The sequence below is a fragment of the Mobula hypostoma genome, chromosome 6 (assembly GCF_963921235.1).
Source record: "Mobula hypostoma chromosome 6, sMobHyp1.1, whole genome shotgun sequence".
Classification (NCBI taxonomy): Eukaryota; Metazoa; Chordata; class Chondrichthyes; order Myliobatiformes; family Myliobatidae; genus Mobula; species Mobula hypostoma.
The window spans coordinates 30,870,161-30,897,469 of record NC_086102.1 but is presented as its reverse complement, the minus strand read 5'-3'; the positions used below and the strand labels follow the sequence as shown (position 1 = coordinate 30,897,469).

Below are 27,309 nucleotides of genomic sequence, written 5' to 3'. Positions count from 1 at the left end.
TGAACGAGAAAGTATCGGGACAGGCGTATCACCTGACCCCAGACCCCTCGCTGGGAAATTGATGAAAACATGGCGCGAACGAAGATGAGACGGTGCTTAGGACTGAATGATTGGCCTCTGAGAGGGAGAGGTTGGTGGGACGAAGAAGTGGGGGGGGGGAAGAAATTATGGGGGGTCACGATAGGGTTAGGCATGGGGTCAGAAGAGGACGGTGGATTGGAGGACTAAGGGGAGGCGAGGTGGTGGAAAGAGGGGGACTGAGGAGTGAGGGGAGGTCCAGGCTTCGTAGGGAAGCTTGTGAGACCAGGGGTCGATGAGGAAAGGTGGCGGTAAATAAGCGGTAGGACTCAGCGAGGGTCTCAGCACGGAGGTGGCCGGGACGGGAGTGACTTTTCTATTGCCCATGGTGGGTTAAGACTGTAAAAGACATGTTGAGGTGAGTTTAACAGGTGTCATTCGTTCATTAGCATAGCTAACGTTATTTAAACTAGCTGGCTAGTTGCTAAGGAGCTACTCTATTGCAGACATCCCACCTCTCCCGTCGGGGTCCTTGCCCAGGAGATTATGAAATTAACCCTTTCTTTACTTTGCTAGTTTTAATCTGTTCTGATTATATTTATTTACTTGCGTTTCCCTGTTTTCTTTCAGATCCATAAAGAGAGCGCATATGACTGCAATCTTACTAGAATGGGGCAAGAAATTATATTTTGATTGTTTCGCACTGATGATCTATTACCGTTTATGTTCCAGAGTCATAAAAACCAAAGTCCAGAATCACCATTTTGCCTGTAATTTTAATAGACGCATAGTAAATCAGAGTGAGCGTAGGAAAGGAGTGTGCTGACAAATTAATTTCTCTCTGAAGATTGCCCCTGTGTTTAGGTGATTGCTGTAAACAGATGGGGATAAATGGCAATACGGGGAGAATACAAAAGTGATACTTGTAGGATCAGAGGACATGGGTGGTTGAAGTTTGTTACAGATTCGGCGGACTGAAGAGCTTGTTTCCGTGCTATAACTAACAATGACTCTGATTCCAGAAGCCTCAATTTCTACAATAACCTTTTGCCTGCTTGAAGCCTGTCGACGAGGAAGCAGTTATAACTTATCTAGCTTTACATCTGATGGTGTTTCCTGTTTATATCAGCTGATTATGAGTTTCGATTTCCCTTGCTCCTTTCGCTTCGATGTAATTTCCCGAATTCGCTAACTGACGCGTTGACGCTTTCGAAGCGAATCAGAAATCACTGTGGCACATTACTGCATATCTTCTAACAGAGTTGACTCTAAATTCTTGGTGAATTTCATTTAGGATAGAGAAAAATCATGTATTCTTTTTCACAGGCCCAAAGAAGAGGATGTACTGAAATCCTAGAATCATTAAACTACAGTAGTTTACTTGGACTGAAGGACACTATAGCCAGTAAGATAAATGTGTGGAGTAAAGAAGGTGAGTACAATCAGGTCGATTTCTATATAACAAATAGATTATAATTGTTTTCAACAGTGTAACACTCTCTCTCGTGCATCACTGGATTTGTTTTCTCTTCAGACTATTTTTGGCATGTGAAATCAACCTTGTGTGTAAAATTGCACGTTTACACTCGAATAAGTTTTAAATGTATTTAAAGAAAAATGTACTTGAGGAAGCCTTGAATATATATATACACACATTCTCTGTCCTCTGGACTTATTTGCTAATCACTATTTTACCTTCAGCTGACGAAAAGTAATTTTTACAGTGGGTGCAGAGCAGAATGCTCTCATTTAAAATTATACTTCTGTGTTGTGATTATGTGGCTTTCGCTATCTTAATAGAATTTCTCAAAAACTCATGGCATTCCTATGTCAGCCTGCCCTAACTTATCCAGTACCATATGTGGTGAATAATTAGCATATAATTGTCTTCCGGCAAGATGGCACCAATGACCAACAGCAACATCTTGTAGATAGTTTACAAAACTACTGGATACTCGTCTTCTGCTAAATATACTTCTTCTGAACTGTGACTGTTTGCAGACTGTAACTTCCCCTTTTAACAATGTATTTTTGGGACAACTGAATGATCTGACACTTCTGTGATTTCCTGGGGTATTCTGCATGGAATGCAGCTGTGGCTGTAGCTGGGGGTTGCTGTGTTGATTCCTAATAGCAGAACACAAACCCGTGGTTGGCTCCATTGCTCCACTCTGATTAAAGCATTGAGCAAGATTAAATTCAACGAAGGACGATATTCGTACACGGTCTCTTGCAGACTCTGATAGGATGGCAGGGAGGGAGTCTGATGGTGACAGCAATAGCATGGAGTGTGAGTGGGAAGAGGTGGGGAGAGCGACTAAGAACAGGAAGATGATGGGTTGGAAGAGAAAGAAAGGAGGTGGGTCGAGTGTAGGTGGATCGGAAAATGAGGGAAGAGAAGTTGAGGAGAAGGGCCTGAGGGCAAAATTGCTAAATGTAGTGTTAGGATTTGAGGGGGAAGGGGGAGTATAGAAAATCGATCCGCTTAAGCTAACAAAGATCATTAGAGGACAAGTAGGGGAAGTGAACCATGCTGAGAATTTTAGGAGATGGAAACCTGCTGATAGGATGTAAAACTGAAGAGCAAATGGAGAAGGCAATGAAGGTGACTAATGTTGGGAAAGTCAAAGTGTCCAGGGTTGTAAGAGTTGGAGCACAAAGGGTCAATGGTTGCAAGGGGGTGATATCCGGGGTTCCCCTCAGTGTTAATATGAAGAAGCTAGTGGAGAACTTGAGGGTGAGGAATAGTTCAGTGAAGAGTGTGAAAAGAGTGACAAGGGGAGCAGAGAAAAGGGAGACTGAAACTGTTCTGGTAGAATTTGAGGATAAGGTGCCTCCAAAGGAGTTATATTTTGGATTTTTAAGATACAAGGTAAGAAAATATATACCAAAACCTATGAGGTGTTTCAATTGCCAGGAGTTTGGGCATGTGGCCAAAGTGTGCAAAGGAAAGAGAAGATGTGCAAGGTGTTTCGGGGAACATGAATACGGAAAATGTGGAGAGGGAGTGAGACCAAAGTGCTATAATTGTGGAGGTAACCATAGTGTAGCATACTGGGGATGTAAAGTGTTGAAAAAAGAGGTGGAGGTGCAGCAGAGAAGGGTGAAGGAAAAAGTCTCATATGCTGAGGCAGCTAAATTGGCAAGACAGAAGAAAATGAATGAGGGAGGGTGTAGCAAAGAGCAAGTGGCAGCTAAAGAAAGGCAAGATAAGAAGAATGCATGGATAGAGAATAAGAAATTGGTGACCTTTATAGCAGGAGTGGTAAACGCAACGTATGAGATCAAACCTAAAACTGAAAGGATTCAGATTATTGTGAAAGGTGCAGAGCACCATTTGGGTTTGATAGGATTAAAATGGGAAGAAGTAAATGATGAACTCAGGGTACAGTCAAGTCAAGAGACAGTATGTGTGGGTTGATGTTACTAATAATACTACTTCTTCAATGGAATGCAAGAAGCCTGATTGCTAATGGACAAGATTTCAAGCAGTTTATAGCGAGTAGGAGAGAAAAGCCAGATGTTGTGTGTATCCAGGAGACCTGGTTAAAACCTAATTTAGATTTTGTTTTATATGGTTATGAGGCAGTAAGGCAAGACAGGAGAGGAGGGGAGGAGGGGGATGTGCAACTTATGTAAAGCAAGATATTCCTTATAGAATACTAGGTGTAGGAAGTGGACAAGAGGATGTGGTAGTAAAAGTATGGGCTGAAAGGAAAGAGATGGTGATTGTGAATTATTATAATCCATGCAAAAGACTAGACTTAAACAAGCTTGAGGAGATAGAAGGGCAGAATAGTAGTAACGTTGTTTGGTGTGGTGATTTTAGTGGACATAATGTATTATGGGGATGTGACAGAACAGACATCAATGGTCGGGTAATAGAGGAGTTGCTAGATGAGAAGTATTTAGTGTGCCTAAATGATGGCAGTAGTACTAGAATTGATGTTAATACAGGTAAAGAATCTGTGCTTGATCTTACATTAGCATCAAACTCCATTGCATCAGTGTGTGATTGGTTAGTGTACCAAGAAGGAACTGTAGGGAGTGATCATTACCCGATCTGGTGCAAGATAAATATTTCTGCTTCATTGGTCACAGAGAATACAGGTGGGAAATGGATCCTTGAGAAAGCCAATTGGGAGGAATTTCTGGAAAAAAAGTGATAGATATCTAGGAAGGTCAGTGATGGAATGGATGTAGAAACACTTGACAGCATATTAAAACAAGGTATAATATCAGCTGCATTAGAATCCATTCCTAAAAGTAAAGGAAGAATAAAGAAGAGAATAATACCATGGTGGGATGATGATTGTAAGGAAGCAGTGAGAAATAGAAATAAGGCATTTAAACTGGTTAAAATAACTCATAACTTCCAACATATGATTCAGTACAAACAAGCTCAGGCAGTAGTAAGGAGGTCAATAAGACATGCTAAAAGAACGCACTGGAGAAAGTATCGTGATTCAATCGGAAACACAACTCAAGTAGGAGAGGTGTGGGGGATGATAAAAAGGATGGGAGGGGACAGGAGAGAGTGGAGGTACCCAGTTCTGGTTGATGGAAATGTGACTGCAGTAACAAATAAGGAAAAGGCGGAGTTGTTGGCAAACACTTTTTTTATGGTACATAGTTCTGATAATTTGTCTGAGAAGGGAAGAAGAGGTAGAGAGAGAACAAAAGCTGAAAATATGGAGGCTTTATGTAGGAAAGCTAACCTTGACCGTGTGCAAGATGTCCCTTTCAGCATGGGAGAATTAAGAAAGGCACTAGGTAAAACAGGAAAGACTGTGCCAGGTAAAGATGAAATATGTTATAGTATGATATAACACTTGAGTGAAGGAAGTCAGGAGAAACTACTGCTTCTGTATAACAAAGTCTGGGATGAAGGGAGAATACCAGGGAGCAGGAGAGAGGCGATAATTATTCCAATAAGGAAACCTGGGAAAGATGCCAGCAGGTCAGAAAACTACAGGCCGATTGCCTTGACGTCACATGTATGTAAACTTATGGAACGTATGATAAGTGAGAGGTTAGTGTACTCCGTAGAAAGTAGAGGTCTGGTGGCTATGTATCAAAGCGGGTTCAGGAAAGCAAGGAATACTATGGATCCAGTGTTGTGTCTAGAGGATGAAATGAGAAAAGCTCAAGTAAATAAAGAGACAGCGGTTGCAGTTTTTTTGATGTTGAGAAAGCTTATGATATGTTATGGAAAGAGGGGCTCCTAATCAAGAGAATGTGAATGGGGGGGGGCTATGTTCAACTGGGTTAAGGACTTTTTAAACGGGAGAACTATTCAGGTGAAGATAGGATCACAGCTATCAAGCCAGTATGTTGTAGAAAACGGGACACCTCAGGGGAGTGTAGTGAGTCCAACTTTATTCTCCATTTTGATAAATGATATATTCGTAAATATTCCAACGGAAGTGGGGAGGTCATTGTTTGCAGATGACGGGGCTTTGTGGAAAAGAGGGAGAAATATTGCACATATAGTTACAAAAATGCACGATGGAATTAATCAAGTTGAAGAGTGGGGGACAAAGTGGGGTGTTAAATTTTCAGTGGAGAAAACAAAAGCCATGTTCTTTACAAGGAAAAGGTTCAGGGGACTTAATTTGAATCTGTATGGAAGTAACCTGGAGAGAGTTGAAAGTTATCAGTTTTTGGGAGTGCACTTTGAATTGAGATTAACATGGAGAGAACATGTTAGGTATGTAGTTAGTAAATGTAAAAGTGTGATAAATGTCATGAGGTGTCTTGCTGGATTGGAATGGGGTGCTGATTTTGCATCACTAAAGTATATTTATGTAGCATTAATAAGATCAAGATTAGACTATGGAAGTATTCTATATGGGTCAGCAGCAAAATCTGTGCTGGCAGAACTGGATATCGTACAAGCTCGGGCTCTAAGGGTGTGCTTGGGAGCGGTTAGAACTTCCCCAGTGTGTGCACTCCAAGTTGAAGCAAATGAAATGCCATTGGGGCTGCGGCGTAAACAGCTGGAGGCCAATTACTGGATTAATTTAAGGGGGCATGGTGATAGCCATCCTACAGAAGGAGTGTTGCAGACGTGCTGGGAGAAGGAGAGGACACAAAAAGAAAGTTTTGGCTGGACAGGAGAGCAAACAGCAAAAGATATGGGTGTATATGATAAAGGGTTTTGTCCAAGGGTGGTGTGGCCTGTCAGACCTTTCTGGGTATTAAAAAATCCCTCTATAGATTTGGAATTGCTTAAGATTAAACACAGTATTAAGACGGCTGATATACTCAGTGAATATCATAGTTATAGGGAATGTGAGTATAAAGGCATACAGATTTTTATGGATGGATCAAAGGATCCAGAAACAGGTGCAACAGGGTCTGCAATTGTTGTGCCAAGTTATCGAGTGGAAATTAGCAAGAGAACACCTGATTGCTTGAGTGTATATGCAGTTGGAATGTTTGCCATATTGTTAACACTAGAATGGAGTGAGCAGGTTGATTGTAATAATATTGTGATATGTAGCGATTCTGTGTCGGCCCTTGCAAGCATTAAGACGGGTACAGCTAGAGGTCACCAGGATCTGCTTTATGAAATCCTGTTTACAAATTCAAGACTGGCTAGACAAGGCAAAAATATCGCATTCATGTGGGTTCCAGCACATTCAGGTATTATGGGAAATGAAACAGCAGATAGGCTGGCAAAAGCAGCAGTCAAAAAAGGATACAGAACATAGAATAGTACAGCGCAGTACAGGCCTTCGGCCCACAATGTTGTGCTGACCCTCAAACCCTGCCTCCCATATAAGCCCCCACCTTAAATTCCTCCATATACCTGTCTAGTAGTCTCTTAAACTTCACTAGTGTATCTGCCTTCACCACTGACTCAGGCAGTGCATTCCACGCACCAACCACTCTCTGAGTAAAAAACCTTCCTCTAATATCCCCCTTGAACTTCCCACCCCTTACCTTAAAGCCATGTCCTCTTGTATTGAGCAGTGGTGCCCTAGGGAAGAGGCTCTGGCTATCCACTCTATCTATTCCTCTTATTATCTTGTACATCTCTATCATGTCTCCTCTCATCCTCCTTCTCTCCAAAGAGTAAAGCCCTAGCTCCCTTAATCTCTGATCATAATGCATACTTTCTAAACCAGGCAGCATCCTGGTAAATCTCCTCTGTACCCTTTCCAATGCTTCCACATCCTTCCTATAGTGAGGTGACCAGAACTGGACACAGTACTCCAAGTGTGGCCTAACCAGAGTTTTACAGAGCTGCATCATTACATCGCGACTCTTAAACTCTATCCCTCGACTTATGAAAGCTAACACCCCATAAGCTTTCTTAACTACCCTATCCACCTGTGAGGCAACTTTCAGGGATCTGTGGACATGTACCCCGAGATCCTTCTGCTCCTCCACACTACCAAGTATCCTGCCATTTACTTTGTACTCTCCCTTGGAGTTTGTCTTTCCAAAGTGTACCACCTCACACTTCTCCGGGTTGAACTCCATCTGCCACTTCTCAGCCCACTTCTGCATCCTATCAATGTCTCTCTGCAATCTTTGACAATCCTCTACACTATCTACAACACCACCAACCTTTGTGTCGTCTGCAAACTTGCCAACCCACCCTTCTACCCCCGCATCCAGGTCGTTAATAAAAATCACGAAAAGTACAGGTCCCGGAACAGATCCTTGTGGGACACCACTAGTCACAATCCTCCAATCCAAATGTACTCCCTCCACCACCACCCTCTGCCTTCTGCAGGCAAGACAATTCTGAATCCACCTGGCCAAACTTCCCTGGATCCCATGCCTTCTAACTTTCTGAATAAGCCTACCATGTGGATCCTTGTCAAATGCCTTACTAAAATCCATATAGATCACATCCACTGCACTACCCTCATCTATATGCCTGGTCACCTCCTCAAAGAACTCTATCAGGCTTGTTAGACACGATCTGCCCTTCACAAAGCCATGCTGACTGTCCCTGATCAGACCATGATTCTCTAAATGCCTATAGATCCTATCTCTAAGAATCTTTTCCAACAGCTTTCCCACCACAGATGTAAGGCTCACTGGTCTATAATTACCCGGACTATCCCTACTACCTTTTTTGAACAAGGGAACAACATTCGCCTCCCTCCAATCCTCTGGTACCATTCCCGTGGACACCGAGGACATAAAGATCCTAGCCAGAGGCTCAGCAATCTCTTCTCACCTCGTGGAGCAGCCTGGGGAATATTCCGTCAGGCCCCGGGGACTTATCTGTCCTAATGTATTTTAACAACTCCAACACCTCCTCTAACCTTAATATCAGCATGCTCCAGAACATCAACCTCACTCATATTGTCCTCACCATCATCAAGTTCCCTCTCATTGGTGAATACCGAAGAGAAGTATTCATTGAGGACCTTGCTCACTTCCACAGCCTCCAGGCACATCTTCCCACCTTTATCTCTAATCGGTCCTACCTTCACTCCTGTCATCCTTTTTTTCTTCACATAATTGAAGAATGCCTTGGGGTTTTCCTTTACCCTACTCGCCAAGGCCTTCTCATGCCCCCTTCTTGCTCTTCTCAGCCCCTTCTTAAGCTCCTTTTTTGCTTCCCTATATTCCTCAATAGACCCATCTGATCCTTGCTTCCTAAACCTCATGTATGCTGCCTTCTTCCACCTGACTAGATTTTCCACCTCACTTGTCACCCATGGTTCCTTCACCCTACCATTCTTTATCTTCCTCACCGGACAAATTTATCCCTAACATCCCGCAAGAGATCTTAGAGGTCAATATTAAACTATCAAAATCAGAGGGGAAGAGCATAGTGTGGAGAAGGATAAATCAACAGTGGCAGCAGCATTGGGATAGAGCAATAAAGGGAAGACATTTACATTCAATTCAGAACAGAGTAGATATGGGAAGAAGTAGGGGAGTAAAGCGGAAGGAGCAAGTAATTATAAGTAGACTGAGAATTGGATACAGCAACCTCAATGGCACTCTGGCCACATAAATAAGCATCCAACAGGTTTTTGTGATCTATGTCAGGAGACTGAAACAGTAGAGCATATCCTTATTTCATGCCGGCAATTTGCACAGGAAAGGCAACAAATGTTACAACAATTACGCAAAATAGGACTGGTAGAGAACAGAGTTAAAGGTTCATTGGAATGTGAGAAGAGTGATCGGGGAGGAAATGGTTGTTTAATTTTTTAAGGGCGACGGGACTGGAAAGACAGCTTTAAAGTGAATGGACAATGAAGGACAATAAATCCTGAAGATGGCAGCAATGCAACCGTGTGGATGCCAACTGCCGTAAAACCTCAGAAGAAGAAGTATTTCAATGAGAATGAGAACGGAAAACGAATGGGTGTTCAATGCCACCTGCCTGTGTTTGACCGGTCTCCTTCTCAGTGTTGCCTGTGGAAGGTGCTGGAGTCTCGGTTCCCACGCTAGAAGGTTTGATTGCTTTGGCAGCTCATGTCTGTGGACTCACTTTTGGCTGCAATTTGGTGTTTAATGTCTTCAGTGCTGAAAATGCTTTATATTTGTGTGACTTGATTGAGGCCCTTCGCCATGCAAGTGGATCTGTGGTTGTGACCTGCAGCCACTGACAGACACAGCACTGAATTTACTGACTCGGTAGCTGTGGCCGTAGCCACAGGCTCCTGGACCGGCTTCACTCGCCTCTGCGGTTCATGGTTGTGGATGCACTTTTGGGGATTCTGCAGTTTGATGTTTAATGTTATATATATTGTTTGTTCGCTTTTTGTTGCTGCTTAGTTTGGTACTTTTTCCGCACGTTTGATGGTCTTGTGTGGGTTTTTTCTTTCAACGGGTTCTTTGGTGTTTCTTTGTTTTGCAACTGCCTGCAAGGAGACAAATCTCAACTTCGGTAATAAATGTACTTTGAACTATCAGATTCAGTTTCACAGTACGTGTTGGCTAACCATGTAACCATATAACAATTACAGCACGGAAACAGGCCATCTCGGCCCTTCTAGGCCGTGCCAAACTCTTACTCTCACCTAGTCCCACCAACTTGCACTCAGCCCATAACCCTCCATTCCTTTCCTGTCCATATAGCTATCCAATTTAACTTTAAACATCGAACCTGCCTCAACCACTTCTGCTGGAAGCTCGTTCCACACAGCCACCACTCTCTGACTAAAGATGTTCCCCCTCATGCTACCCCTAAACTTTTGCCTTTTAACTCTCAACTCATTTCCTCTTGTTTGAATCTCCCTCACGCCCAATGGAAAAAGCCTACCCATGTCAACTCTATCAAACCCCCTCCTAATTTTAAATACCTCTATCAAGTCCCCCCTCAACCTTCTACGGTCCAAAGAATAAAGAGCCAACTTGTTCAACCTTTCTCTGTAACTTAGGAGATGAAACCCAAGTAACATTCTAGTAACGCAAATACGAGGAAATCTGCAGATGCTGGAATTTCAAGCAACACACAAAAAAGTTGCTGATGAACGCAGCAGGCCAGGCAGCATCTATTGGAAGAGGTACAGTTGACGTTTCGGGCAAAGACCCTTCGTCAGGACCAACTGAAAGAAGAGCTAGTAAGAAATTTGAAAGTGGGAGGGGGATGGGGAGATCCGAAATGATAGGAGAAGACAGGAGGGGGAGGGATGGAGCCAAGAACTGGACAGTTGTTTGTCAAAAGGGATATGAGAGGATCATGGGACAGGAGGCCTAGGGAGAAGGAAAAGGGGGAGGGGGAGAAAAAAGCCCAGAGGATGGGCAAGGGGTATAGTAAGAGGGACAGAGGGAGAAGAAGGAGAGGGAGACAAAGAATGTGTGTATATAAATAAATAACAGATGGGGTACGGGGGAGAGGTGGGGCATTAGCTGAAGTTAGAGAAGTCAATGTTCATGCCATCAGGTTGGAGGCTACCCAGACAGAATATACGGTGTTGTTCCTCCAACCTGAGTGTGGCTTCATCTTTACAGTAGGGAAGGCCATCGATAGACATATCAGAATGGGAATGGGACGTGGAATTAAAATGTGTGCCCACTGGGAGATCCTGCTTTCTCTGGTGGACAGAGTGTAGGTGTTCAGCGAAACCTGACGCAGACTAGGAGATTGTTTCACTGAACATCTACGCTCTGTCCGCCAGAGAAAGCAGGATCTCCCAGTGGCCACACGTTTTAATTCCACGTCCCATTCCCATTCTGATATGTCTATCCATTGCCTTCTCTGCTGTAAAGATGAAGACACACTCAAGATGGAGGAAAAACACCTTATATTCTGTCTGGGTAGCCTCCAACCTGATGGCATGAAGATTGACTTCTCAAACTTTTGCTAATGCCCCACTTCCCCCTCATACCCCATCCGTTATTTATTTATATACACACATTCTTCGTCTCCCTCTCCTTCTTCTCCCTCTGTCCCTCTTACTATACCCCTTGCCCATCCTCTGGGCTTTTTTCTCCCCCTCCCCCTTTTCCTTCTCCCTAGGCCTCCTGTCCCATGATCCTCTCATATCCCTTTTGCCAATCAACTGTCCAGCTCTTGGCTCCATCCTTCTCCCTCCTGTCTTCTCCTATCATTTCGGATCTCCCCCCCTCCCCCCACTTACAAATCTCTTACTAGCTCTTCTTTCAGTTAGTCCTGCCGAAGAGTCTCGGCTTGAAACATCAACTGTACCTCTTCCTAGAGATGCTGCCTGGCCTGCTGCATTCACCAGCAACTTTTTTGTGTGTGGCTTAACATTCTAATAAATCTTCTCTGTACTCTCTCTATTTTGTTGACATCTTTCCTATAATTCGGTGACCAGAACTGTACACAATACTCCAAATTTGGCCTTACCAATGCCTTGTACAATTTCAACATTACATCCCATCTCCTATACTCAATGCTCTGATTTATAAAGGCCAGCATACTAAAAGCTTTCTTCACCACCCTATCCACATGAGATTTCACCTTCAGGGAACTATGCACCATTATTCCTAGATCCCTCTGTTCTACTGCATTCTTCAATGCCCTACCATTTACTATGTATGTCCTATTTTGATTAGTCCTACCATAATATAGCACCTCACATTTATCAGCATTAAACTCCATCTGCCATCTTTCAGCCCACTCTTCTAACTGGCCTAAATCTCTCTGCAAGCTTTGAAAACCTACTTCATTATTCACAACTCTACCTATCTTAGTATCATCTGCATACTTACTAACCAAATTTACCACCCCATCATCCAGATCATTAATACATACGACAAACAACATTGGACCCAGTACAGATCCCTGAGGCACACCACTAGTCACCGGCCTCCAATCTGACAAACAGTTATCCACCACTATTCTCTGGCATCTCCCATCCAGCCACTGCTGAATCCATTTTACTACTTCAATATTAATACCTAACAATTGAACCTTCCTAACTAACCTTCTGTGTGGAACCTTGTCAAAGGCCTTTACTGAAGTCCATATAGACAACATCCACCACTTTACCCTCGTCAACTTTCCTAGTAACCTCTTCAAAAAATTCAATAAGATTTGTCAAACATGACTTTCCACGCACAAATCTACGTTGATTGTTCCTTATCAGACCCTGTCGATCCAGATAATTGTATATACTATCTCTAAGAATACTTTCTATCAATTTACCCACCACTGACGTCAAACTCACAGGCCGATAATTGCTAGGTTTACTCTTGGAACCCTTTTTAAGCAATGGAACAACATGAGCAATATGCCAATCCTCCGGCACCATCCCCGTTTTTAATGACATTTCAAATATTTCTGTCAGAGCCCCTGCTATTTCCACACTAACTTCCCTCAAGGTCCTATGTCATGGTCTAGTCCATGAAGTCCGCATTCTGGTTCACGGTCCGGTCCATCAACCCTTGCTCCAGGTTTTCCAGTCTACCCTGTTTCTGTTCCTGTTGAGCTCTAACTGAGTCGACTGATTCTCGTTGGGGCTGGCTGCATAAATACCTCCAGAGACTAGGGCGTGGCTGCTGGATTGTTCTTGTCCTTACTCCTTGTATCTCTTCCCCTGCCTTCTGTTTCCTCACCTGAAGCCTTGCCTTGTCTTGCCGGTAACTCTCGCCTCGCCTGAAGTTCTTGTCTTGCCTTGCATTGCCTGAAGCCTTGCCTTGTCTTGCTGGTAACTCTCACCTCATCTCACCTGAAGTCTTGTCTTGGAGCCACCCTGTACCTAGCTCCCTTCCTGTCCCTTGCCTCCGCTGGGTAAGTTGGGCCGTCTTGCCGTTACCTACGGTTGGTTCTGTCCCTTCCTGTCCCTTGCCTCCGTCGGGTAAATCAGGCCGTATTACTGCTACCCTGTGGTGGGTTCTGTCCCTTCCTGTCCCTTGCCTCCATCGGGTAAATCAGGCCGTATTACCGCTACCCTGTGGTGGATTCTGTCCCTTGCTGTCCCTTGCCTCCGTCAGGTGGAGATCCGCGCCCTGCCCAGGAGGAGCTTCAAGACCCCAAGCCTCTAGCCGAGCCTCACCTCAAGCCTCTAGCCGAGCCTCGCCCCAAGCCTCGAGCCGAGCCTCGCCCCAAGTCAACCTTCAAGACCCCAAGCCTCAAGTCTCTGGTCTGCAGCCTCGCCTCAAGTCTCTGGTCTCCAGCCTCGCCTCAAGTCTGAAGACTCCAGCCTCATCCTGCCTGCCAGCCAAGTCACGTCCTTGCCTAGTTCCGGGTCCTTGTCCAGTCCCTGCCTCGGAGTCCATGCCCAGGCTCCTAACTCTCTTGTCCAGTCCTGTTCCGGGTTCCCGGTTTTCGTGTCCATGTCCTAGCCCTCACCCTGTATCCTAGACCTGTCCCTAGTACTTCAGTGTCTGTGTCTTGCACTTGAGTCTGTTCCCAGCCACCCCCTTATGACATCCTAGGGAATATCCTGTCAGGACCCGGAGACTTATCCAGTTTTATATTCCTTAAAAGTGCCAGTACTTTCTCTTCTTTAATCATCATAGTTTCCATAACTACCCTACTTGTTTCCCTTACCTTACACAATTCAATATCCTTCTCCTTAGTGAGTACAGAAGAAAAGAAATTGTTCAAAATCTCCCCCATCTCTTCTGGCTCCACACATAGCCATCCACTCTGATTCTCTAAGGAACCAATTTTATCCCTCACTATCCTTTTGCTATTAATATAACTGTAGAAACCCATTGGATTTATTTTCACCTTACTTGCCAAAGCAACCTCATATCTTCTTTTAGCTTTTCTAATTTCTTTCTTAAGATTCCTTTTCCATTCTTTATATTCCTCGAGCACCTGGTTTACTCCAAGCTGCCTATATTTATTGTAGATCTCTCTCTTTTTCCGAACCAAGTTTCCAATATTCCTTGAAAACCATGGCTCTCTCAAACTTTTAACCTTTCCTGTCAACCTAACAGGAACATAAAGTTTCTGTACCCTAAAAATTTCACCTTTAAATGACCTCCATTTCTCTATTACATTCTTCCCATAAAACAAATTGTCCGAAACTACTCCTTCTAAATCCTTTCGCAGTGGCTAGTGCCGTGTACCAGCAGTATATTGTAATCTTGAACATAAGACACTGTAAGTACAAACCCAATCTGGCAGAATTTCAACCTTGTCAATGTTCTCTGAAGATACAAAACTTTAATTTCCTTAAACAACTTAAAATAAGTCAAGCTTGATTTGTGCTTCTACTATCAAAGTTTCTTTCCACATTCTTTCTGCAATGAGTCAACAAATCGCTTTTCCTATTTCAGTAATATGAAATTAGTTTCTATGTTACACCAGAATGTATCATGCCAAACAAAAAAGTGTGTCACCTTTACAAGCATGCATAGACTAGCCTTGGCATATGTCAACCAAATTTAGCTTTGTCCATCTTGTTGAAATAATGCATTTAAGATAAAATTATGCACAGTTCTTTGGCAGGTTTTAATTGTAAATACCCTGTGATTATAATTAAGCAGCTGAACCAATAATTTGAGTTCAAAATCAATTATTAAAAAGATAAGTCTGACTACCACATAGGTAACTGGGAAATTAAAATTTAGTTATTTAATAAATATGGACATAAAATACTTCATCAGTATAGAGACAGACACAAAAATTTTCTTTACTAGTCATCCTGACTGGCTGCATCAGTGCTAGGTATGGGAACTGTACTTCCCTCAATCGCAGGACTCTGCAGAGAGTGGTGCGGACAGCCCAGCACATCTGTAGATGTGAAGTTCCCACTATTCAGGACATTTACAGAGACAGGTGTGTAAAAAGGGCTCGAAGGATCATTGGGGACCCGAGTCACCCCAACCACAAACTGTTCCAGCTACTACCATCCAGGAAACAATACCGCGGCAAAAAAGCCAGGACCAACAGGCTCCGGGACAGCTTCTCCACCAGCCCATCAGACTGATAAATTCATGCCGATACAATTGTATTTCTGTTATATTGAGTGTCCTGATGTACGAACTACTTATTACAAATTACTATAAATTGCACATTGCATATTTAGACGGAGAGGTAACGTGAAGATTTTTACTCCTCATGTATATGAAGGATGTAAGTAATAAAATCAATTCAATTCAATTCGTTCAGGAAAGGAGACCTTTTGTTCCTACATGGTCTGACCTTTCAGGTGATACCAGATACACACTAAAGTAATTAATATTTAAGTGCCCTCAGAAGGAATTTCTAACCAGATTCAAGTAAAACAGAAATATTCATGCCGCCATACAGTGTAGAGTACCTTCCCAGTCTGAAGAATGAGTTATGCTGAGTGGGAGGAATGGGGTGCAGAACAGAAAGCTCTAGATGAAATCACCCATGTAAGCATTACACCTGCCCCGACACCTCCTCCCTCACTACCATTCAGGGCCCCAAACAGTCCTTCCAGGTGACACTCCATCTGTGAGTCCGTTGGGGTCATAAAATTTATCCGTTGCTCCTGGTGTGGCCTTCTGTGTATCGGTGAGACCTGACGTCGATTGGGAGACCGCATCACTGAGTACCTTTGCTCTGTCCATTACAGAAAGCTGAATCTTCCGGTGGCTACCCATTTCAATTCTACTTCTATTCCCATTCCAACAAGTCAGTCCATGGCCTCTTCAACTGCCGTGATGAGGCCACGCACAGGTTGAAGGAGCAACACCATTTATTCTGTCTGGATAGCCTCCATCCTGATTTCTCAAACTTTTGGTTATGACCCCCTCCACTTCATCATTCCCCATTCTTGTTTCCCTCACTCACCTTATCTCCTTACCTGAAATCACCTCCCTCCGGTCCTCCTCCTACTTCCCTCTCTTCCAGGGTCTTTTGTCCTCTCCTAACAGATTTCCCCTTCTCCAGCCTTTTATCTCTTTCACCAATCAACTTCCCAGCTCTTTATTTCACCCCCTCCTCCTCTCCTGGTTTCACCGATCACCTGTCACATTCCTCTCCTCCCTACATCTTCATACTCTGTTTCACTCCCATTCCTTTGCAATCCTGATGAAGGGTATCAGCCCAAAATGTTGACTGTTTCCTCTTTTCCATAGATACTGCCTAATCTGCTGAGTTCCTCCAGCATTTTGTGTGTGTTGCTTTAAAATGTCTGTCTGTGTCATTTAGCATAATAGACGTCATACGGCAAAGAAAAGATTCTTCACCGCACATGTCTGTGCTGACCATCAAGTACCCACTTACACTCATTAATCCTAGTTTAACCCACCCACATTCCCTTCAGCTCCCTCCAGATCCCTCCATTTACCTATCAGCCTTCCAGTCTGCATGTGGAGTTCAGAAGGAAATCCATCTCCAGGAAGAAACCCACTTGGTCACAGTGCAAACTCTGCACAGACAGCAGTGGAAGTCAGCATTGAACCTCAACCCCTGAGCTGAGAGGCAGCAAACCTGGCAACAGTGGGCATATTTCTCCCTCACTGAGTGCAGAATCAGGGTATTTTCTTTTTAGTTGAATTATAGTAGCATCTTAATTTCTCATTCTCATTTACCTTCTTAGTGAGCTGATTATTGTACTTAAAATTCCTTTTTTGTTGTACTTACAATCAAATGTTGAGATTATGTATTTATGTGCATATAAATTACATATTCTTGAACCTTTTTGCAGACCTCATCGGTGTCATTCTGAACCACAGCCAAAGTGCAGAAGAGCTCCTGAAACGCAGGAAGGTTCTGCGTGAGGAAATATTGAAGTACCTAATTAAACATGGTGTCACTGTTTCTACATCGTCAGACAAACAACAACTTATTAATAAAGCTTTGGTGTATTGGATGATGTCGGAAATGAATAGAGAGCCATCAACAGCTGAAACAGATGTGCAAGTTCTGTACCAAAAACATAAGGAAGGACTGGGGCAAAAGTTAGTGAACAATACTGAAAGTATAGAGGTAAAACCACAGACAACAACTTTCACAACATTAAGAGAACTGAGGCAGATGAGACAGGCAGAGGAGCAGAAGGAGAAAGAAGAGAAGGCAAAGAGGCAAGAGGAGAATTTGCGAAGGCAAGAGGAGGATTTGCGAAGGCAAGAGGAGGATTTGCGAAGGCAAGAGGAGGATTTGCGAAGGCAAGAGGAGCATTTGCGAAAGCAGGAGCAAATGCCGAATCCACCGCAGGGTGCAATGGCCATGGAGTTGAACATAAATGTGAATATTTTGCAGGTAATTTATGTGTATCAAAAGATATTTAACTGCATTTGGAGATTTTATATTCTTGCATCTAATTAGAATTTCCTTATTTATTTTCAGTGTTACATAGAAACATAGAAAATAGGTGCAGGAGTAGGCCATTCAGCCCTTCAAGCCTGCACCGCCATTCAGTATGATCATGGCTGATCATCCAACCCAGAACCCTGTACCTGCCTTCCCTCCATACCCCCTGATCCCTTTAGCCACAAGGGCCATATCCAACTCCCTCTTAAATATAGCCAATGAACCGGCCTCAACTGTTTCCTGTGGCAGAGAATTCCACAGATTCACCACTGTCTGTGTGAAGAAGTTTTTCCCCATCTCGGTCCTAAAAGGCTTCCCCTTCATCCTTAAACTATGACCCCTCATTTTGGACTTCCCCAACATCGGGAACAATCTTCCTGCATCTAGCTTGTCCAATCCCTTTAGGATTTTATACGTTTCAATAAGGTCCCCCCCGAATCTTCTAAATTCCAGCAAGTATAAGCCTAGTTGATCCATTCTTTCATCATATGAAAGTCCTGCCATCCCAGGAATCAATCTGATGAACCTTCTTTGTACTCCCTCTATGGCAAGAATGTCTTTCCTCAGATTAGGGGACCAAAACTGCACACAATACTCCAGGTGTGGTCTCACCAAGGCGTTGTACAACTGCAGTAGTACCTCCCTGCTCCTGTACTCGACCTCTTGCTATGAATGCCAGCATACCATTCGCCTTTTTCACCGCCTGCTGTACCTGCATGCCCACTTTCAATGACTGGTGTATAATGACATTCAGGTCTCGTTGCACCTCCCCTTTTCCTAATCGGCCACCATTCAGATAATAATCTGTTTTCCTGTTCTCACCACCAAAGTGGATAACCTTACATTTATCCACATTAAATTGCATCTGCCATGAATTTGCCCACTCACCTAACCTATCCTAGTCACCCTGCATCCTCTTAGCATCCTCCTCACAGCTAACACTGCCGCCCAGCTTCATGTCATCTGCAAACTTGGAGATGCTGCATTTAATTCCCTTGTCTAAGTCATTAATATATATTGTAAACAACTGGGGTCCCAGCACTGAGCCTTGCGGTACCCCACTAGTCTCTGCCTGCCATTCTCAAAAGGTCCCATTTATTCCCACTCTTTGCTTCCTGTCTGCCAACCAATTCTCTATCCACATCAATACCATACCCTCAATACTGTGTGCTTTAAGTTTGCACACTAATCTCCTGTGTGGGACCTTGTCAAAAGCCTTTTGAAAATCCAAATATACCACATCCACTGGTTCTCCCCTATCCCCTCTACTAGTTACATCCTCAAAAAATTCTATGAGATTCGTCAGACATGATTTTCCTTTCACAAATCCATGCTGACTTTGTCCGATGATTTTACCGCTTTCCAAATGTGCTGCTATCACATCTTTGATAACTGACTCTAGCATTTTCCCCACCACTGATGTCAGGCTAACTGGTCTATAATTCTCCAGTTTCTCTCCCTCCTTTTTTAAAAAGCGTTCATAGACTTGAAAGATATTCTTCCATTAGCCGAAAACCATAATACTCAAAATGCTATCCAGAAAAACTAAGACAACATTTTTGCAATAGTTGTACTTCTCAAGAAAGTATTCTATTAATAACCCCATGATTATATCTGAAATGGAGAATTTTTTTCTTATCAGATTAATTCAGAGTCGTGGAATAGGATGAAAACTGAGTTGCTGTAAATAATAGAATGTTGGATAAGATTAGTGTGGCAAAATGATTACCATATTTAATGTCCTTACATTCTTATCTCACTTGGTTCAGAACTGATTTGCATTTAGATTTGTGATGTTGATAGATATCTGGAACTGTGATGTACAGCACAACATCAATGCTGCTCATTCACCAAAGCTGCTAACTCATCACTTGGGGTATTGTTTCAAAGTAAACATAAAGGGAAAGAATTTTATACACACTTGAGTGTTGAGGATTTGGAAGACACTGTCAGGGGTAGTATTTGACAGAGGTTTATTTCTAGAGAACTAAAAAGAGCTGATTAAGTATGTAAAAGGAATGAATTTAACAGCCCTTGGAGAAAAGACTGGACAGTATTACCTAACTGGAGACTAGGTGAATTGCTCTTAAGAGGACCTGGATGAGCTCGATGGGCTGAATAGCATTATTCTGTCATTCTGTAAAACCTTATTCCTGTATTGAATTCAATTAGAAGAAAACACCAAATGTAGTAATACAAATGCAGTGAAATACAAAATCAAGTTTCAAAGTACATTTATTATTGAAGTATGTATACTGCATACCATTCTGAGGTTTGTCCTTCCACAGGCAGCCAAAAAAAACAGAAACATCATGGAACCTATTTGAAGAAAACATCAAACCCCCAACGTGCAATTTAAAAAAAAGAACAAATCATGCAAAAGCAAGGCTTTAACGTACAGAATATTAAACATCAAATTTCGGAATGCATCTTAAATACAAAATACATACAGAGTGCTGGAGGAACTCAGCAGGCCAGGAACTATACATGGAAAGGAATGAACAGTTGCTGTTTTTGCTGAGAGCTTTCATCAGGACTAGAAATGTAGGAGGAAGAAGCCAGAAGAAGACGGTGGAGGGACAGGAAGGACTACCAGCTAGAAAGTTCTAGGTGCTGCTAGGTTGGTGAGGGGATGAAGTAAGAAGCCTGGACGTTATAGGTGGAAAAGGCCTTAAGACATTAGAGAATTAGGCCATTCAGCCAATCAAGTCTGCTCTGCCATTCTATCATGGCTGATTTATTATCCCTTTCAACCTGATTCTTCTGCTTTCTCTCCATAACTTTTGGCATCCTGACTAATCCTAATCAAGAACTTTCCAACCTCCATTTTAAATATACCCAATGACGGCCTCCACAGTCATCTGTAGCAATGGATTTCAGATTCACCACCGTCTGGCTAAAGAAATGTTTTCTCATCAAAATGGACATCCCTCTATTTTGTTCCAGTGCCCTCTGGTCCTTGACTCCCATACTATCAGAAACATCTTCTCCACAGCCACTCTAACTAGGCCTTTCAATGTCCAATAGGTTTCAATGAGATCTACCCCGCTTCTACTACATTTCACTGAGTACAGACGTGGAACCATCAAATACCACTCCTACATTAACCCTTTCATTCCTGGAATCATTCTTGTGAACATCCTCTGGTCCCTCTCCAATGCAAGCACATCTTTGCTTAGACAAGTGGCCCAAAACTGCGGTTTGACCCATGCCTTACAAAGCCTCAGCATTACATCCTTGCTTTCATATTCTATTCCTCTTGAAGTGCATGCAAACATTGTATTTTCCTTCCTTACCAGTGACTCAACCTGCAAGTTAACCTTTAAGGAATCCTGCACAAGGACTCACAAGTCCCTTTGTACCTCTGATTTTTGAATTTTCTATGCCTTCACTCCTATCAAAGTGCATGATTATACCCTCCCTACACTATACTCCATCTGCAGTGTTAAGGGACCATGTTGAGGAAATGGGGCTGCACTAGTTGACCTTCAGCTCATGAGAGAGAATGAGGAAGTGACAGATAGGAGGTAGTCACCCCTAAGTTGCAAGAGGCTGATACCTGGTGACTGTCAGGAGAAGAGAAAAGAACCCTGTGTGTACTCTTGTGGCCGTTCCCCTCAATAATAATTGCACCACTTTGGAAACTTCTGGTGGGGGAAGGGTGTCATAGCAACCGGGTCTCTGGTATTAAGTCTGACCCTGTTGCTCGATTGGGAAGGGGAAGAAGAGGAATGGAGTAGTGCTAGTGGATTCCATAGAGGAGCAGACTTGGGATTCTGTGGATGTGAAAGAGACATAGAAATGATATGTTGCCTCCCAGGTGCCAGGGTCAGGGATGTCTCAGATCAGGCCCACAGCATTCTAAAGGGGGAGAGTGAGAAGCCAGAAGTCATGAAGTCATGGTAAATACTGGTACCAACAACATAGATAGGAAAAGGGAGGAGATCCTCAAGAGAGAATATAGGGAGCCAGAAAGCTGAAAAGCAGAACCTTCAGGGTAATAATCCCTGGATTGTTGCCTGTGCAATATATCAGTGAGGGTAAGAATAGGATGATTTGGTAGATGAATGCGTGGCTGAGGAATTGGTGCAGGGTTTCAGGTATTTGGATCTTTTTTTTAGATTATGAGAACACTCAGTCCTCTTTTATTGTCATTTAGAAATGCATACATGCATTAAGAAATGATACAATGTTCCTCCGGAGTAATATCACAGAAAACAGGGCAAAGCAAAGACTAACACTGACAGAACCACATAATTATAATATATAGTTACAGCAATGCAAATCAATATCATAATTTGATAAAGAACAGACCTTGGGCACGGTAAAAAAAAGTCTCAAGTCCCGATCAACTCCCGAGTCTCCTCCTTCTGGGGAACCGTTACACCTGAATCCAAGGGGGAGACCAATATCCTTGTGGACAGGTTTGCTTGAGCTGTTGGGGAAGATTTAAACTAATTTGGCAGGGGGATGGGAACCAGAGTGATAGGCTGGGGATGAGGCAGCGGTAGACAAGTAAATGCAGTTTGCAGTGAGACGGAGGAAAAATAGGCTGATGATAGGGCAACTTTGCAGTCAGTAAGATGAATTGAAGTGTAACATTGGGACAAAATCAAAAAGTGTGATGAATGCAGGACTGAAATTGTTATATTAGATGTGCATAGTATACAGGATAAGGAAGATGATTTTGTAGCGCAGTTAGAGATTGGCAGATATGATGTGAGTATCACTGAGTTGTGGCTGAAAGAATATCATAGTTGGGAGCTTAACCTCCAAGGTTACACAATGTATTACATAATGTACTGGGTGGGCACAGGAGTACATTCAGCCAGAGACTCATTCCTCCGAGATGCAGCACAGAGCGTCATAGGAAGTCATTCCTGCCTGCGGCCATCAAACTTTACAACTCCTCCCCTGGAGGGTCAGACACCCTGAGCCAATAGGCTGGTCCTGGACTTATTTCATAATTTACTAGCATAATTTACATATTACTATTTAACTATTTATGGTAATATTACTATTTATTATTTATGGTGCAACTGTAACGAAAACCAATTTCCCCCGGGATCAATGAAGTATGACTATGACTATGACTATATAAGGACATGGTGTGGAGTGACTTTAGTAAAAAAAAATTAAATGAAATCCTTCGGATGAGCCAATATTAGATCATCAGAAGTTGTAGAATCCTTGTGTGGAGATTTAAGCAGTTAGGGTAAAAAGACTCTGATGGGACTCCGAACAGTAGCAAGGATGTGGGGCACAAATTACAATGGGAGATAGAAAAGGCATGTAAAAGTGTAAATCAGGGTGGTGCTGAATCCCAAGAGAAGGAATTTGTAGAAAGCCTATGAGATGGCTTTGTAGAGCAGCTTATAGATGAACCCACTAGAGGAGGAACAGTACTGGATTGGGTGTTGTGTATGAACTGCATTTGGTCAGCAAGGCAGTGATCACCCCGCAGTTTGAGAGGGAGAAGCTAAAGTCAGATGTGTCAGTATTCCAGTGTACAGCGAAATGGATCAAATGTGGGAAAACCTTAGATGGAATCAGTTGGGGTGAAGGGTCTGTTCGTATGCTGCACGACTCTATGACTAGTTGGAAACCTTTTATTTCCAAATTCAAATTTGTTCATTTAATCTAACTTCCAATGGCAGCCAGGATGGTATTTGAACTCATAAACTTTGGATTATTTATCCAGGTATCTAGATTACTAATTGGGGTATTTAGCCACAGCAATACCAGAGTACTTGGTTTGGCAAGGGGTAGAACTGAAGTTGATGGAGGAGTTAAAATCAGAGATGAGTTAATTGAATGGCAGACCTGGCTTGATTCGCACTATTTCGGATATTGCATTAGGTTTTGATGTGTATTCTTATGCATGAAACAGACATATTTCTTATACTTTCTTGACTACTTGTTCTAAGAGAGGAAACTCCTATTCCTGATAATAGCAGACTTATAATCTCTAAAATACTAGTGATGCCAAGAGCAGTTGATTAGCAGAGTTTAGAATACCAACACCCTATGCTTCAAACAATTTGGTGTTGGTTTAAGACCTTTGCCTTACTCATAATCAAAGCAATGCTGTTAAGGGGGCGATTGAAGTTGTAGATCCAGTGGGAGTGAAGGATAGGTGATCTGTTTCCAGGTTAGGCTTGTGTGCAGCTTTCAGGAGAGCCTGCAAATGGTTCTCTTTCCATGGCCTGCTGCCCTTTTCCTTCTCTGTGTTATGGGCTTGGAGGCTCCTGTCATTGTCCAGGTTAATTAAGGGTAAATGTGTAAGTGATACACATTGCACCCACTGTGTACCAGCACTGGAGAAAAAGAATGCTAGTTGATCAGACTTAGTCTTTGATGGAGTCAACTTCATGGGTGATGTCGGAGCTGAATAAATCCATGCTGAGTGTTTCAAGATTCAAGATTGCTTAATGTCATTTCCAGTACATAAGTGTAAAGGAGAATGAAATAATTGTTACTCCAGATCTGACACAGCTTAAAAATATTTCCATATCACAAAATAAAAATAATATCAAGAGTAGAATATTAAAAATACACAATAATTATGAGTACATAAGCTTATGTCCATTGATTGTATGTACATAAAGTGACAGTATGTATGGGAGTGTCTACATAAAGTAACTGATAGGAAATGATAAAGTAGTGATGGGGGGGTGGGGCTTAGTGTGTGTTTAAGGGACATAGAACTGCATACTTCTTTGTCCCCATTTATGGTATTCAAAGTATTTGTCTTTGTTGTAATATTCTATTTTTTTTAACAAAAAGCTGACTTTATTCTTTTTTTCTCAACGCATTCCATTATCAGCCCCCACCTCAGCAAGTGGCAAGTGGAGTCTCAGAAGGTGAACAAATGGGCACCGAGTTCTGTGAATGGTTCTTCCAGCTTCTGAACTCTCAGAATCCTTCCTTTGGACAACAGGCAAAAGAGTGGGGCCCACAGCACTTTTGGGATGATGCAATCCTTTACCTTACCTATTGTATCCAGGGAATCGTAAAAGAACAACATCAGAGTTCTCAAATTGTTAGTCTGCGCCTACTCTCACTGGTAAAAGATGAACAACTACTCTTCAACCCCAATATCAGCCAGAGTGGTGTGAAATGTGCAAGTTCTCCACATGGAATAGTTGCCGTGGCAGTGGCTGGCACCATTCACAGGAATTGTCAATGCCTAGGTGTTTTTCAACAGCTCTTTGGGCTCATCCGCACACCAATCTATGGAAGCAATTGGAAAATCAAGTGCATTAACCTTCAGATGAAAGCTTTTAATGATCAGCCTGTAATTATGCAACCCAGTGTATCTGTTCAGATGACAGAACTACAAGCCTGTATCAATGAATTAAGCACACTTCCGAAGTAATTTATTTTGAAAATCATTTTCAGCTTTATAGCCTGAAAGGATTTGAAATTTGTGTGGATTTATGTAATGGTTGGACATTTTCCTGCATAGATGACACTGGATAATAAAATTAAAAATGACCCTCCTTCTTCTCGATTTGGATATGGAAGTTTTAGCAACTATTGTAATCTTAGGAACCTATTGTCTACTTTAAAAAACAGTACTGTGCAAAAGTCTTAGACACATAATGAAGTTAGGAATATTCAGACACCTCCCTGATGGTATTGCATGATGGATCAGAATCTGTTTGTACTTCTCAGCACTGAGGATTCCATTAATTCTGACCAGATCACCAACTCCATTTGCAGAAATGCAGCTCCACGATGCAGGGAACCTCTGACATGCTTTCCTGTTGGTAGCAGACACTCATCTGTGTATCGCTGTCCAGCTTTTCCATGGACAAACTGCCTCCTGTTTGAGGCAGAAATTTCAAATTTTGTCTTGTCAGTCCAGAGTAGTTGTTGCTGTTGTTCAGCACACCCGTCCTGTGTTTTTGTGCGTAGGAGAGTCTCTTGGCTTTGTTTCCACTTTGAAGGAATGGCTTTTTGGCAGCAACTCTACCGTGAACATTTCTGACATGACTTCTCCAGACTATAGAGGGGTGCACTTGGGTTCCAGTAGTTTCTGTGTGTTCAGAGCTGTTAGCAGTACTGGACTTCTGAGTTAGAAAGGACATTGGTTTGGTGTATATCCCGTCTCCTGCACTCAGTTTCCGTGTCCGACCACTGCATTTCTGATCAACCTTGCCTGTTTCTACGTGCTTCTTCAGAAAAGATTGGACAGCACATCTGGAAACCCCTGTCTGCCACAATATTTCTGCTTGGGGGAGACCTTGCTGATGCAGGATGACCAGCTTGTGGTCTTGTTACTAAACTCATTCACGCCATGGTGTTAGAATTGATGATTTGAAGATTAAGCTCCCACATCTGCCACAATCTTACCTTTCAGTTTAGTTGTCCTTCGTCCAGTTTGATTTTTCTACACCTGTTTCTGTTTCAGTTAATGAGTTTAGTGCATTCAACTCATTATGTCATTGATCATTAGCATCCTGTTTGTTATCTTGGTTTAATCATGCGCTGGGCTAGATACGTACTAAGTAATCAAGTTTTATTTGAAAGGTGGTCTATTACATATATGTTACTTCCTTCAAAGAACTACAAAAGTTCTTGGTAACATTTAGTTTTTTGGAAAATGGTACGTTTAGAAATCTAAAATTTGCTCTTTTCTACTGATACACTAATGCAGAAGAGAAAAGTAAACATCTGAAACAAAATTTGTATATAAAATCTAGGCTGCCTAAGAGTTTTGCACAGAACTGCAGTTATCTTAAAAAGAAAATTGATCTTTTGAAAAAGATGATTTTGGTATGAAAATCCTTTGTGCATTATTTTTAATCAACAGATCAATATATTTAGTAAATGACACTTTGCATCATTTTATTTAAATCATCACTGCATATATAAATTACTTTTGTTAAAGCAATATAGAATGGAGCCTCATCCAAGCACCAATAAAATGGAAGCAACTGGAAAATCCAGATGAAAGCTTTTAACAATCAGCCGGCAATGATCCAACCCCGTGTATGTACTGTGCAGATGACAATACTACAGGTCCACGTCAAAGAATTAAGTGCACTTCTGAAGTCGGCAGATTTTGGATAGGGAAGGACAATGTGTTGAGGTGTATCAGCTGTGACTATGATGAACAGGCTCGAGGGGCAAAACAGCCTCTGGTGCTCTTATCTCTTACCTTTATGTTATCATTTGTATCAAATAGAAGCTTGTGTTTAAATGTGACTTTAATTTGAGTTTTTATGTTCTCAGTGACAGTGATGATCAAAATATGCTTGTGCTTGTTTGGTAGCTACAGCTAACATTGAAAGTTATAGAAAGGATGCAGACCCCACCTAGAAAATAATTATTGGAGGGATGGGGGTATAAGGTGGGAATCTTGCTCAATTATACAAAGAGGTTCTGCTCCTGGACATGAAACATAAGCAAGACTCTTTACTTTTAATATCTGCTGCTTCTTAGTAATAAGGCCCCATATGCCACCTAGGCACTAAGGGTTCAGACAACGACGACGCTTCTTAGTAACATTGATGAAGAAGGACATTCTCAACTCATTATTTTCTATGTTATTATCTGGACTTTGGGTTTTACGATTCTCTGGTTATTTGATTGTTACACTAATTATCATTGACATAAATTAATTGAATAACAAAGTTTGCATTAATCATTAA

The 27,309-nt window shown here is 42.3% G+C and overlaps 1 protein-coding gene across 1 annotated transcript; it reads left to right on the top strand.

Moving 5' to 3' along the window:
• The first annotated feature begins 1,251 nt into the window (after nucleotides 1-1,251).
• LOC134347493 (uncharacterized protein C3orf38-like) lies at nucleotides 1,252-27,309 on the top strand. Its single transcript, XM_063049823.1, has 3 exons — nucleotides 1,252-1,450; nucleotides 17,046-17,599; nucleotides 24,477-27,309. The coding sequence occupies exons 1-3, from the start codon at nucleotides 1,327-1,329 to the stop codon at nucleotides 25,026-25,028; spliced, it is 1,230 nt and encodes a 409-aa protein (XP_062905893.1). The 5' UTR covers nucleotides 1,252-1,326; the 3' UTR covers nucleotides 25,029-27,309.